The sequence below is a fragment of the Cryptococcus neoformans genome (genome assembly GCF_000091045.1).
Source record: "Cryptococcus neoformans var. neoformans JEC21 chromosome 6 sequence".
NCBI lineage: Eukaryota > Fungi > Basidiomycota > Tremellomycetes > Tremellales > Cryptococcaceae > Cryptococcus > Cryptococcus deneoformans.
In genome coordinates this window covers 357,621-370,120 of record NC_006691.1, presented here as the reverse complement: position 1 = coordinate 370,120, position 12,500 = coordinate 357,621, and the positions used below count along the sequence as shown (strand labels likewise).

Below are 12,500 nucleotides of genomic sequence, written 5' to 3'. Positions count from 1 at the left end.
GATCCGTGATTACCGACGTAAACACAACTTGTGTGCTTACTGCGGAATGGGAGACCATTACTTGGAAGAGTGTCCGGATAGGGCAGACAGAACATCAGAGCAGGGCGGCAAGAAGGGTAAAGATTGGAGGAGGGCGAATGGGGGAAAGGGGGATGGAGAATTTCGGGGGAATGATAAGGGGTGGGCGGAGGATAATGAAGGCAAAGTAGATGCGCCTTCTTCTGTCGAACAGGGTCAGGGCCGCATCTAGGGCGTGAATAATAGGCAAAGCGCCTTGCAGAGATTCTGAAGGAAGTGAAGCGCATGGAAGATGGTATAATGTTGTACATTAGAAACGAATAACGACAAGGACGCTTTGGTTAACGTAGATCCATCCGCATGTACACTGCACTGGTCCCAATTCAGCTATATATCAGATGGCTGTTTACATTGTCAGTCATTTGATCTATTCCATTTCCCGTTGAACAATTAAAAATTTTCCCTATCTACAAAATTTTCGGTATATTAACAAATGAAAAAGGATAACAACTAGACAGCACAACTTCGACTTTACAACTCTATAGTGATCCAGAAGAGTACAACTTTGTTAGTCACCTTCAACACAACTGAAGCTTCCATGGCCCTCTCGCACATCCATCTTCTCCTCCAACTGCTTCAAGAGAGATCCCAAAAGAACTAGGTGGAATAGCTATCAAACCCATCAGCCTTGTTCCTTTTTTAAACAGATCGATGAAGATTCAGGTTTATATACTCACAGGAAGAAAGGGTTCTTCATGTCCGTCGCATCCTCGGCACCCAACGCTTGTCCCTTCTTCGTAATCTCCTCCTCACTCAACCCCATCTCAGCTATGGCCCTGGTTTTTTTCCTGTTACAGTATTGGAGATAGATACGCCATATAATGAGCGTGGCGAATTCAACGCCCATACAGCATGCGATGGCGATCTGCATTGTGTGTGAATTTAGTTAAAAGATAAGTTGAGAAAAGTGGCGGAAGAGAGCGTTAGCAGGTAAGGCCAGAAGAGAGGGAAAGATGGAAACGTACGGTACCGGGAATGTAGTGTGGGGCGTCTTTGGACTTCATAACTTCAGAACCGGCAATATTGCCAGCGCTAAAAGTATCGTGTTTATTAGTCACTACATACCTACGTTGTCCTAAGAGAATAGAGACGGAAGAAAACTCACCAATAGGCGATAAAGGTCGTGGAGCTCATTACAGTTCGCTTGGTACGACCGGCAGTGTTGGAAGAGATGAGAGCCCATCCAGAGAAGAGAGGGAGAATAAAGCTGTGTTGAAAATGGTCAGCAAGGTACTTGGATAGCATGACGCCAAGGACAGGCTTACGTGACAGTCATAAAGTACATGCCCCACTTGGTCCATCGGTAGCTGGTGTCCTCAGGAAGCAAAGCCATGAAAAGAAGCTACCGATCGTTTATATTCAGTTACCGATCCAAAGGAGAATAATAAATTGGGGACGATGACTTACACCGATGAAGGGGAAGATGACACTGATCATCATAAAGTACATCCTGAGTCCCTTGAACTTGAGTGTCATGAAACCGACAAAGGCGAACCAAAGGACAGAGACAACATTTTGAGGTATACCGTACAAGATGACTTGACTCTCAGAACTGTTATTATTGTATTTCGTCAGCTCCGAGGCGGAAAAGATCAATGGGTCTTACAAGCCAAAAGATAGAGTGATGACAGCACCAAAGGTGGTAAGAGCACCATTACACTAAAAGGCGTGAATATTCAAGTAACACGATCACGCGGCTATGAGTGTACCCACCACAGAGACCAAAAAGGCGTTGATAAACTGAAAGTACAATGCAGGGTCTAAAAACGCTTCGCGTACTTGGCCCCACTTCCAGGTCTTTCTACCAGTCGTGTCAGTGCCAGCGTTGTTCTTCATGACTCTGGCATAGGCGATCTTCTTCTCCTCTGCCTTAAGCCACCTGACCTCGTTGGGGGTACCGAGCAAGAAGAAGGCTACACCAGCAGCAAGCAAAGTTTGACCACCTAGGAAGACGGCAATCCCTCGCCATGCCGCGAAACCACCAGGGTTCTTGTTGGCAGCTTGGGCAATACCGTACATTGTCAAACTGACAACGATACCCCAGCCGGCGTTGGCACTCTGGAAGATGAGGGAGCGAGAATTGTGTTCTTGGGATGTGTACCAGTTGGCGATGATGAGGTTGAAACCGGGGCTGATTGTGCATTCGAAAGCACCTTGGAGCAGTCGCAAAACGAGGAAAGGCGCAAAGGACTTGACGAAACCTTGTGCAAGGACAATGATACCCCAGCAGAACCTGGTAGATATCAGCTCTAGGTCCAGCGGATGCAAACATGCACTCACATGTAGATGGTCAAGCATTTGCCCATGTCTGACGTTTTGTCAGTTCGATACTACAGCTACTGGTTACTTATAAACTTACTAAAACGTTGAAGGAGAAAATTTGAAGGGAACTCGCAGACAGCATAGGCCGTATCTTTGCGTGACACCATAAGTAGATTGGTCGTTGTCTATCAGATTTTTTACTTACAGAACACCACGGTTAACAGGGAGTATTGATTGCCGTGCATGCCAGTGTCAGCCTGCACGCCGTACAGGTTCTGCAAGTCGTCAGAGAAGAATCACACGGGCGCATATGCTGACATACCATTGTACCGAGACTATCATAGTTTCTTGTCAGTATCATCCCATAGCAAATTATGGGCGAAACAAAAACGCACCCAGTTTTGTCCGTCTGCTGGATACCGTAACACCACCACATCAGAGGCAAAAGGACCCAGTCTACCTTGCGCTTGAGCTTCTTGTATTGCTCTTCCGTGTATTCATCCCCCGCCAGGATGCTTGGAAACCATATTAATGATAGGTTTGCATCAATAATCTACAGTCATCACTCACGCGTCTTCAGCGACTTTGACTTCCTCTACCGTCACCAAATCTCCATTCCCGACAACCTGCTTCTCATCTGGGTAGTCGTCCAGCTGGGCATTGGTCAAGTAGTGATGTGTCAAATGTTCTCCTTTAATCTCGGCAGACATGTTAAATCGTAGCTTCGTGATGTGTATATGGTTATCGTGAGTTTCGAGGTGCGATGGTGACTAAGGAGTACGCCTGTAATTAGCTGTCAGGCTAGTCTTTAGCAACATAGGGATTCACCAGAATGGTGGATACCGAAGACACTTATACCCTTCCAGACTTGCCTATCGGCTGATACAATTTGTAAGGCAGTTAAACCCTGTTTGGTATTGGAAAACAGTCCAGACAGAAGATAAGGTCGAAGCCAAAGAATAAAAGTCATATTTGACCGCAGCACTGATTCATTTCCAAGAGTACAATTCATGATAGCCAGCGATAAGGACTATTACGGTACCCGGGAAGAGGACACATACTTACAGTGTTTCGACATTCGGGATCATTACTATTGATTCGATAGATTTTTTCCAATCGGCTAATATCGCAGAACGGTGTTTTCCAATCATGGTATTAAGATTGACATTATTGTGCCTGCGCCTTGAGGAGCTGTTCCTAACGGCTGTTTAAGAGTGGACAAGATTGCGAGTACGCACCAATAAGAAAACAGGTAGGGTGAGCTGCTTATCAGCACACGATGGTATGAATCCCTCACCTTGCTTTTCGAGTAAACCTTTGACATATAATCTGACCATATTGAACGATATCGTACCAGTACACTTTCAGAAAATAGACCGCTATTTCCGGTGGTCATTCCCACGTTATCTTTCATTTAGCGCTTCAATTTCCAACAACACGGCTCTCCACCCACGACTACGATGTTTGAGATATGCAGTTAACGAATAGTCTGCAAGAGTTGGCCTGATGTAAATCATAACTCACAAGCCGTGAGCTGCGACATGTATTGGCGTGAATTAAAACGTTCAGGCATCAGCAAAGAGCAACAAGATATAGATAAGGACGGGCCAATAGCGTGGTGGTGGACGCGTCAGGTGGAGGCAAATGATAGCGGAGCTCGAGATAAATAAATAAGGCTGAGCGGCGAAATCCGTCGATCGGGGAAGAAAACTGCGCGCGTTGGTGGCTGGCGGAGGACAGACAAATAAGGATAGGACGACCTATGCTATGCCCGCTAGTACAATGGTCGTTGCGAAGTGACCCAATACTCGTACTGCAGTAACCCGCATCACCATAGTACATACCGGCTATCATTTTCCCTCGCTCCTCCAGTTGTCTGATGGAAGATCGGATAAGGCATCAGATTGGGTGGTGGCCGTGGCCACTGCTGGCTGGACATTCGTTGGAAGATGAAAGAGGCCTTATTCCTGTTTGCAGATGGTAAATGGTAGAGCATGAAAGCGGAGGTTAATTCCTGATAGTGGATGGCAAGATGTCCCATGTCGACAGATGCAACACAAATGCTGTAGCGCGATAAAATCACTGCTGCAAATTGTTTGATGGTGAAAGATATTATTACTTTAGGTATCACAAAGTGGACAGGCGATTGCAAGTGGGCCATGTCTGGAGCAACTGTAAAGCTCGAAAAGCTTTGGGCTCCGACTATACTGTTTTCTGTCCTTTGGGTATCAATGTACCATATCCGATTGTGGTGGAGACTTTTGCCGAATTACATCTATATTCGGCGTGGCTACAGCCATTGAATTACTGTCGATTGGCGCTCCATGATGACTTTCACTTCACAGCTCCTAATTCTTCAAAATGCTTGATCCAAGTGATCCCAAATGTCATTGTACGGAGTCTATTGCTTATTTCAACATCGCCTGTCTAATCCTCTGCGCTTTTCTTCCTCCCGGTATTCAAACATGACTTGCGCGGCGACAAATAGACATGAGCTCGCAAACAGCATGAAAGACCACCCTATCATGCAGTGTAAATGAATAAACTTTTATGCTGTTAGATTAGAATGGCGCACCTGATATTGTCGATGTAAGTTCGTGCAAAAGATGCTTTGTCCCGTCGAGACCCAAGACAAAACCGACAAGGTTGGCAGTCATCATAAGTAGAATGTTGGCCACGGCGCCTACAGCGCAGGCATGACGATATAGAGGATGCGCTCCATACTTCGGTCATAATGGTAAGTCGTCCGCCCCGCGACATAGAAACCTCCACATACCTTGTCTGCAGCGAATAATTTTCTCACCAGTATTTCAGGAACGAGGAATAAGCTGACCAGCCATCCCCACGCAAGCAATTTGAATGACAGATCATGCCAAAGAGCTACGAAAGTGAAGACGAGTAATGTGGCTGGGATTATGTTCTTCGATCCTCCCACAGGTACGTAAATATATCTGAGGCAATCAAGTTGGTAAAGAGGCTGAGAGCTGGAAAAAGGTACGTACCTAACAACCCAGAGGTTGAAGCTTCGATGCCAGCTACGCCAGAAACCCAAAGCCGAATAATTGTTCGCGACACAACGGATCATGTTCTCAGGAGGATCAACGCCATCGAGTAGAGCCCAAAGACGGAAGAATCTCCAAGGAATGAGCAGCTATAGGCAATATTTGTCAGCACAAATGCGGGAATCCAGAAATGTACGAATATACCTTCAACCATACTATCACCAAATTCCAGAATCCTATCATGCTCAACTCGGCGGGCGAATCTCCCTCCCAGGCCGCTGTGTCTTTAATTGCCACAACATAGATTGTATGGAGTATTGACTCCATGGTCAGGATGCAGAACAGAAAGCGGACAGCATAAGTCAGCTTCGCTCGTACGCTAATTGACGCAGGAGCTCGAAGCTGCCGGAGCTATCAGCCATTCCGCTTACTTCAGGAGAGGTCTTAAGAAGCATACCTGCCATAAAAAATCATTGAAGGTCATAATAGGGCCCGCAATATACAGAGGAGGGTACAAGCAGTATGCCATGTAATTGATGAATGAATAATCTTGTTCGGCGCCAGATGTCTGAACACGCTTGCGATATTCTGCTGGAGGCTTAAGGCTCTCTTAATATTTATCCATTTTAAGACGATAACGGAGCTTACGGATGTGTTATTCGATGGTTCTTTCCAGATATAGTCTAGGCCAAAAGAAACCAGTCTCATCATCGTAATGTTGAAACCGACATGCCATCTAGGCAACAGTCCCTTATAAGTGTCCTACATGATCACGTTAGCCCCGTTTAAGTTTTTTTATAAGACTCGCTCACCAGTACGCCGAGCTTCGCATGCAAACTTCCAAACTTGTATCCTTCCCATATCTCGTTAAACAAGAGAATTGCCATGTTTCCACAGATTATCAACCAGGGCCAAAATTTGCGGATTAAAGGCGTGGCGGGAAATTTCGAGACGTGATAGTTGATGGCTAGCAGAGCGATGATCTTGATAGCTGAAGTTCCATGGAGGAGTATTATCATAAATGTGGAGAATAGTGCAATAAATTTGGCCCTGGAAGAAGGGGATGGAGCTAAGCGGGCTTGAAGAGAAGAAGTGACAAGGTAAGCGGAGGAAAGGACGACAAGGGCGAGAAGGTTGTCTCGGAAGGATCGGTATTGGGTGTCACTGTTATCCTAAATTTCGTGTCAATAAGACCAAGGCGAGCATTTGATTCACGGGAAGCGTACAACAGGTCTTCCAAAGAGCCAACCTGGTGACAGCTTGTGGGCAAATTTATAGTAGTTGGGATGGCTTGCTGCGCTCAACGATCAGTTCTGCCATACTCTCTCTCCAAGGACTTGAACCCACGCAAGCTGACTCTCATAGGAACCCATATCATCATTGGTACCACCATAATAAATACTAGAGTATACAATCGGAACTCCAGCGTATGCCATTTTGAAGGTCCTGGCTCATGTCCAGCCGGGTTTCGAGCATTTGAACCGGGTATTGTAATGGTAAAGTCAGTGACGAAGAGCTTTCCTTTCTTTATGCCGTGTTGAGGTGTTATAGGAGGTGGTATGGGGTCTTCTAGAGGCGGCATTTTTGTGATCCTCGCTTGTCGGTTCTGCGCATGGGAGGTCAGTGGATAATAGTGATGGAAGTTGACTTTGACTCACGCGTGCACGATTTGTGAAGGGCGCATTACCGTTGTTCATGCTTGCAATGAGTGTATCGGGCAGCGTTCATGGCGGGCGTGGAGGAGAAAAGGCTGTATATATCGCTGTACTGGGGGAGTTGATTATGATATGTACTGGTTCAATAGCAGCGTATTGCTAATACACTAACTGCCCTAACCCGTTACGTATCGATGGCTGAGTGCCAGCAGGTTCGCTGCGGGAACTGGCTACATACGCGAACGCGACGTAGAAAGGTCTTGGGGAACTTACAGTGTGTCCGGGATTGCATTTTTTATAATGCAGCACAACCTTCTTCTCAAGACCTATGTAGCTCCTTAGGAGTTTGCTTTACCATGCGTTAGCTCAAGCTGGCAAAAGTACGATTTTCCGAAAATTATTTGCATGCATGAAAAATCCAAAACACCCACACGACGATCTCCACTCGGCCGATATCGCTCGAGATAACTGCTGTCGCCATTTCGCTTCTCCGGCATTTGTTCCGTTACCTACAACACTTGGCATATTCTTCTGTTTCTCTGATCTTCCCGCGCTTCTCTCTTCGCCCTTCCACGTCAACGACGGCCCTCAATTCCTCAGTCCAATACCTCCATTATTGTCCATCAGTATCTTGTCTACGCCCTTCCTTTGATTTTCACCACTGACCAGATTTGCGCGCCAAGATGCAGACCGCCGTATCTGATAAGCAAGTGAGTTATTTTGTCACTAATCTAAGCCTTCCCATCATCACACCATCTTGGTGATCCTATTGCGTCTTCAGACGTATTATTGTCTTACTATTGCCAGTTCCATTAATCTCTTAGCTATTGATCTCCCCGGTCTCCTTATTCTTCACTTTCATCATGGCCGATCGCACCTGTCCATTCGCTAACATTGTCGCTGCTTCCCAGTTGCACATCGGCGTCTCCAGCCCGCTCGACACCCCCTCGTTCCGACCCAACACCCCACCCTTGGAGCATCCCGCTCAATCGTCAGCGAAGATCACCGAGCCTGGCATTGATGGTCTTCCTGAACTGGATTTGAGGAACCCCATCTCGTCTTTGCTTAAGCTCGGTACCAAGAGGGCCCACGTCAAGGCTGAGCACTCTGCTGGTGCTGCAGCTCTGGTTCAAGGCGACTTGGGTTTGGAGGAGTACATCAGATGGCTTGCCGCTCTTTGGAGGATCTACGAGTAAGTCCCATGTGTTGTACCACAAGTTCGGCTCTGATGGTGACCGACTCCTTTGGACTAAATTCGCTAATGTGTCACCTAGCGTGCTTGAACTCGGCCTCCAAGAGAACTCCTCAAATCCCGTCCTCGCCCCCACCTATGACCCAGCCCTCCTCGCCCGTGCTGCCCCTCTCGCTGCCGATATCAATTACCTCCTCACCCTCTTGCCCAAGGACAAGACTGCCGTGGAGACCAATGTCTCTCTCAATGAGCCTGCCACTCCGCTTCCTCCGTTCCCTCTTCCCTCCTTCATTGCGCCCATATTCAACGACCCTCCCAGGCCTTTGACAAACTACCTCAGCCACGTCCGAACACTGTCCGCTTCTCCCGTCACCGCTCCAGGCCTTCTTGCCCACGCTTACGTGCGATACCTCGGTGACCTTTCCGGAGGACAATTCATCGGTGCGCGAGTGAAGAAATCTTTCGATCTTCCGGGCGATGATGGGACCAAGTTCTACCAGTTTGATTTCCAGAAGGGAGGCAATGCGCAAGGCGATGAAAGCAGAGCCGAGACAAAGAAGCGACTGGCTGAAGTAAAGGATTGGTACAGACGAGGTATGGATGAGGGTGTGGGCGAGGACCAGAGGCTTAAGGGTAAGTCATCTTATTTGTCAATCCTATGAAAACGTGCTAATACCGAATGCAGCCGACCTCATCGAAGAGGCCAATCTTGCTTTCTCCCTCAATACAGATCTTTTCTCCATCATTCAAGTACCTGCCAAGGACAGCAAGAAGGCTGAATCTGGCGCTGTTGCTACCGAAAACAGACCGCAAACCCGCGCAGAACTCCTCACGCAATCGGCCTGGTTCCTTGCAGCAGCCCTCTTTGGCGTGTTCTTGAACATCTACGTCGGACCCCTCCTCTCAAAGTTGTTCGCTTAAATTAAGCTTTAGTAACGGGAGAGTTGGAGAGAAATGAAGAATTAACAGCATCAATTCACTAAAAGGTTCCATTTTCTTGTACTGCCCATGCACTATTTTTTGGTTTAGACTTCTTACATCCATGCCATGGGATTTCTAATTACTGACGCGGTTACTTTCGTTCGTAATTGCGGCTAGCACACCTCCCTTTTATTCCTAATCTTAATATGCCTCTCAATGGTAACAAAAAATGCTATAAAAAACAAACTACGCGCCATTTCAAACAAATGACGAAGACCAAGATAATAAAACTTAATGCAGTAAAAGAATTAGAGACAGGCACATTATTGCAATACAAAGGCGAGAGAGGGATCCGGCAACGCTTGAGCGCATTGATTACTTTGCTGGAGCAGGATGAGCTGTGACTTCACGGCTAATGTTGAGCTTTCGAGCGGCTAATGTTTGGGAAAATGGTCGGTGAATTTGGTCGTAATTTTTAGGGCGACGGAAGAGGAGGACATGCTGCAGAAGGTGTTAGCGATCGCTTCATGGATTCCTTGTCTATAGACTAATGTACCGGTTCCTGGGCTTATGGTTAGCAGAAGTTCTACATGGTTTCGTTGTACGCTTCACTTACAGGCTCGTGACGCATATACATCTCCCATCTGCATAAACAGGCACATCACAATCAGTGAATGTTTACATTAAAACTCAAGATATAGCTCACCCAGGGGACTGTCTAATCCCAATCCCTCTCCAAACTTCTTCAGCACAGACGCCAGGAGGAATGAATCTGACAAGGGGTTTTGGAATCTTGAAGGTATCAACGTTAGTAAAGTGTCTGAGATGGCCATGTATCAATATATAATTACTGACAATGACATGTCTGATAAATCAAATGAGATCAGCTTCATTCAAGGTAATGCTGTGGATTGAAGACCTACCTGAACTCCCATTCATCATCTACAGATAAACCAACCAGAGTCAGTAAACAACGCGCCAAAGAGACCAAACATCATCACTCCCGCGTCCTGGTCAGGAAACGTGTACCCACTAGAATATCTGGCACTGTAATGAATCTTCTCTTCGTACATCTGAATGGCTTTTCGTTTCTCTTCGGCGGTGTAAGCCTTCTGGTGATACTTCTTGCTCATTGTTTGGGTTTTGATGTTTGAAGTGGAGGTCTCTGTCACGGACACTGAATCTGAGTTTAGAGAGTGATCTATGTATGTATATTGGAATGGTCGTTATATCTGTAGGAGGTAATTGTTAGAAATTCAGCAGATACCCGATGCAAAAGGAATGAAACGTAGAAACATACTCGTACTACTTCGTAGCTTCTCGTGTGCGGCCTTGTTTATTGCTCAACTTTTGTTTGGTGGATTCGTCGATTCCAAGAAAAAGAGTGTCTGCTGTCCAGGGAAGAAGGATCCAGAGGGAGCCGAGATTAGAGAGTAGCGGGAAGTATAGGGTGAAGATAGAATGCCTATTGTTGTGGCTGCCGGCTTGCTGGAGAAGAAGAAATAACAAGAGATACGCGATGGTTTTACTGCTCGTAGAAATCAACAGCGGTCAACAGATGCGTCCTTTCAGGCACAGAGATACGGGGCAACTCAGGGATGCCACGTGGTAAATTCCGAGTACCCGGCCGAATCCCTTAATTCCGCCGCCACCATCGTTGTGTGTTCGCGTTCACGGCGGTTCATGCAGTGTTTTGTTGTTTGCGTCAATTGATATGAATGGTGTAGTGCGGGATCGTGGATGACTGTATTCCTGCACCGAAGAGGTCCAAAGATGGATGGCTAAAACAGATCGCTTTGGCTATCTTTCAACATGAACGCATGCCGTGTCAGGAGAAATGAATCAACTCACGAAAAGGAAGAGGCTCGAGTGCGAAGAGATACTTTTAAAATAACGATGCTCTTACCGAGCGTAGTGACAGTCGTGATAGTTTGATGGTTAACATATATACCATGAATTGCTATACATGTCTTCCTGGATTCATGTACAACAATAATGTTCCTGAGAAAGCAGCACCGCTAAATGATAACTTACAACAGGCCACTGAAAAAGCGATCCCAGAGTTTACAATACCATGCACATAGCCTCTCAATCTCATGGCGGACATCCCATGTATCCAACAAGTTCAATAGCTGAATTGCCTACCATGTTCTTCTCTTTTTCTTCCACTGTAGATAGGATGGAGAAGCAGACCTGGCAGAAGACAATTTCCCTTCGAGTAACTTGTTTTACGTAATTATTTAAGCATCGGTCGGCATTTGATTATTTATTTTCTCTTAACTTTTTTGTTCGTCGGCCACTGACCACGACCACTCTTCCACCGCCAAAGAATCATCTCGCTCGTTCGTCAAAAACATACTCTTATATCTTCATCGGAAATTATTCAGTCATCGTCAAAAATGAAGTACGCCGTAAGACTGCTCAATGAGGCTTCCGAGTCAATCCCCCGGATTAAGCCTAGAACGTACTCAGTATCTCAGTTTCGTAAGTACAATCGCTCAGACTGAGGTAGACATGTTACTAAACGCCATCAACTGTGTGCAGATCGGATGCACGAGCATGTCAGGCCAAGATATCTTCTACTTAATAACATACCGCGAACTGCTCTTCCAAGTGATATCTTGAGAGCTTTGAGAGATGGGGGCGCTGTGGACTCTTCTTTCCCTGTCACTGCCAGTGAGTTTTGTTTCGTTTCTTGACTAGCTGTCGTTGTCTCCTCTAACTCTATGCGCATTCATAAGTCACTTCTCCTGCGCCTTCTCTCCCCAGAACGCCATCACTGACACGAACATGGCATCTCACCACTCCTTCTCAGGCCCACGCCGAGGCTATCTATTCACACCTTCAGACACATCCTCTCTTCTCCACTTCCACGGGGCTGCCCTCCGGCCGCCAGTCTAATCAAAATCCCAATGTGAACCCGAACCTTACGCCCGTCTCTCATGTACAATTTACTTCCACAACGCCGAAGGAATGGATAAATGGCATGATCGAGGTTGCCAAGCACGATTCCGATGTGAGGGCTGTGGAGAGAGGTAAAGCTGTAGACCCAGGTTTCACCACGGATTGGGTGCTTAAGCCTGGATTTAGTGGGAGAAGGGTTATCGTCAAAGGATTACCAGGAGGAGCAAGCTATGATGATGTGAAGCGACTGGCGAAAGATTGCAACCTAGTGGAAGGACCCGACTCTTGCAAAAGACTGCCGCCGTAAGTGCCGATTACATGTTTGCTGGACAATCCTAACAAGAAGACATAGATCCAAGTTCAGTCTCGTCTCCAGTTTTTGCCTCACCGTTGACTCAGTTGCCGACGCGTATCGCTTGGTCCGAAAAATTCACATGAAGTGGTACAAGTCTAAGAATTTCGGTGAAAAGTACCTCATGCGTGCCG

General features: G+C 46.6%; 6 protein-coding genes across 7 annotated transcripts in view; 3 read left to right on the top strand and 3 right to left on the bottom strand.

Annotated features, from left to right (window-relative positions):
• CNF01230 (hypothetical protein) overlaps positions 1-399 on the top strand; it is a 1,763-nt gene extending 1,364 nt beyond the window's left edge. Inside the window, exon 1 of the mRNA XM_024657354.1 lies at positions 1-399. This exon is cut by the window's left edge and continues 1,364 nt beyond it. Coding sequence (XP_024513008.1) covers positions 1-250 — 250 coding nt within the window. The 3' untranslated portion in view covers positions 251-399.
• Positions 376-3,278, bottom strand: CNF01220 (hypothetical protein). 2 transcript variants are annotated; one of them, XM_024657353.1, is made up of 15 exons: positions 3,169-3,278; positions 2,911-3,110; positions 2,736-2,855; positions 2,663-2,675; positions 2,546-2,615; positions 2,438-2,491; positions 2,359-2,386; positions 1,792-2,311; positions 1,685-1,737; positions 1,486-1,630; positions 1,344-1,420; positions 1,184-1,285; positions 1,044-1,110; positions 756-943; positions 376-688 (listed from the first exon to the last, which is right to left on the bottom strand). In XM_024657353.1, exons 2-15 carry the CDS (start codon positions 3,048-3,050, stop codon positions 676-678), a joined length of 1,590 nt encoding a protein of 529 aa, XP_024513007.1. In that variant the 5' UTR covers positions 3,051-3,110; positions 3,169-3,278; the 3' UTR covers positions 376-675. The 2 variants fall into 2 exon arrangements, with proteins under 2 accessions (XP_024513007.1, XP_571265.1); XM_571265.1 differs by lacking the exon at positions 3,169-3,278 and having other exon boundaries at positions 2,911-3,147.
• Positions 3,279-4,431: 1,153 nt separating this feature from the next.
• On the bottom strand, positions 4,432-7,382 carry CNF01210 (glycerol transporter, putative). Its single transcript, XM_024657352.1, has 11 exons — positions 7,001-7,382; positions 6,690-6,948; positions 6,569-6,636; positions 6,155-6,514; positions 5,991-6,104; positions 5,800-5,940; positions 5,547-5,744; positions 5,343-5,491; positions 5,117-5,291; positions 4,916-5,063; positions 4,432-4,860 (listed from the first exon to the last, which is right to left on the bottom strand). Exons 1-11 carry the CDS (start codon positions 7,037-7,039, stop codon positions 4,754-4,756), a joined length of 1,758 nt encoding a protein of 585 aa, XP_024513006.1. The 5' UTR covers positions 7,040-7,382; the 3' UTR covers positions 4,432-4,753.
• Positions 7,383-7,509: 127 nt separating this feature from the next.
• On the top strand, positions 7,510-9,231 carry CNF01200 (heme oxygenase 2, putative). The gene is made up of 4 exons (XM_571263.2): positions 7,510-7,707; positions 7,909-8,189; positions 8,272-8,822; positions 8,875-9,231. The coding sequence occupies exons 1-4, from the start codon at positions 7,681-7,683 to the stop codon at positions 9,108-9,110; spliced, it is 1,095 nt and encodes a 364-aa protein (XP_571263.1). The 5' UTR covers positions 7,510-7,680; the 3' UTR covers positions 9,111-9,231.
• CNF01190 (expressed protein) lies at positions 9,205-11,265 on the bottom strand. Its single transcript, XM_571262.2, has 9 exons — positions 10,962-11,265; positions 10,411-10,910; positions 10,144-10,342; positions 10,034-10,052; positions 9,966-9,975; positions 9,817-9,902; positions 9,727-9,754; positions 9,667-9,672; positions 9,205-9,611 (listed from the first exon to the last, which is right to left on the bottom strand). Exons 3-9 carry the CDS (start codon positions 10,241-10,243, stop codon positions 9,486-9,488), a joined length of 375 nt encoding a protein of 124 aa, XP_571262.1. The 5' UTR covers positions 10,244-10,342; positions 10,411-10,910; positions 10,962-11,265; the 3' UTR covers positions 9,205-9,485.
• Positions 11,266-11,413: 148 nt separating this feature from the next.
• The window catches only part of CNF01180 (expressed protein), a 1,247-nt gene continuing 160 nt past the window's right edge, over positions 11,414-12,500 (top strand). The window contains exons 1-4 of the mRNA XM_571565.2: positions 11,414-11,594; positions 11,655-11,786; positions 11,852-12,317; positions 12,367-12,500. The exon at positions 12,367-12,500 is cut by the window's right edge and continues 160 nt beyond it. Of these exons, the coding sequence (XP_571565.1) occupies positions 11,510-11,594; positions 11,655-11,786; positions 11,852-12,317; positions 12,367-12,500 (817 nt within the window). The 5' untranslated portion in view covers positions 11,414-11,509. The remainder of the gene's footprint in view (positions 11,595-11,654; positions 11,787-11,851; positions 12,318-12,366) is intronic.

Excerpts from the sequence above, each read along its gene's own strand:
- CNF01190 (XM_571262.2), bottom strand. The coding sequence starts at position 10,243 with ATGAGCAAGAAGTATCACCAGAAGGCTTACACCGCCGAAGAGAAACGA. Across the intron at positions 9,755-9,816 it reads GGGATTAGACAGTCCCCTGG|ATGGGAGATGTATATGCGTC; the intron begins GTGAGCTATATC and ends CTGTTTATGCAG.
- CNF01210 (XM_024657352.1), bottom strand. The coding sequence starts at position 7,039 with ATGAACAACGGTAATGCGCCCTTCACAAATCGTGCACGC. Across the intron at positions 6,105-6,154 it reads ATGCGAAGCTCGGCGTACTG|GACACTTATAAGGGACTGTT; the intron begins GTGAGCGAGTCT and ends GTGATCATGTAG. Across the intron at positions 5,292-5,342 it reads TTCAACCTCTGGGTTGTTAG|ATATATTTACGTACCTGTGG; the intron begins GTACGTACCTTT and ends TGATTGCCTCAG.
- CNF01220 (XM_024657353.1), bottom strand. The coding sequence starts at position 3,050 with ATGTCTGCCGAGATTAAAGGAGAACATTTGACACATCACTACTTGACC. Across the intron at positions 2,856-2,910 it reads GTCAAAGTCGCTGAAGACGC|CATCCTGGCGGGGGATGAAT; the intron begins GTGAGTGATGAC and ends ATGGTTTCCAAG. Across the intron at positions 1,286-1,343 it reads ATGTACTTTATGACTGTCAC|CTTTATTCTCCCTCTCTTCT; the intron begins GTAAGCCTGTCC and ends TTTTCAACACAG.
- CNF01200 (XM_571263.2), top strand. The coding sequence starts at position 7,681 with ATGCAGACCGCCGTATCTGATAAGCAA. Across the intron at positions 8,190-8,271 it reads GCTCTTTGGAGGATCTACGA|CGTGCTTGAACTCGGCCTCC; the intron begins GTAAGTCCCATG and ends TGTGTCACCTAG. Across the intron at positions 8,823-8,874 it reads CGAGGACCAGAGGCTTAAGG|CCGACCTCATCGAAGAGGCC; the intron begins GTAAGTCATCTT and ends TACCGAATGCAG.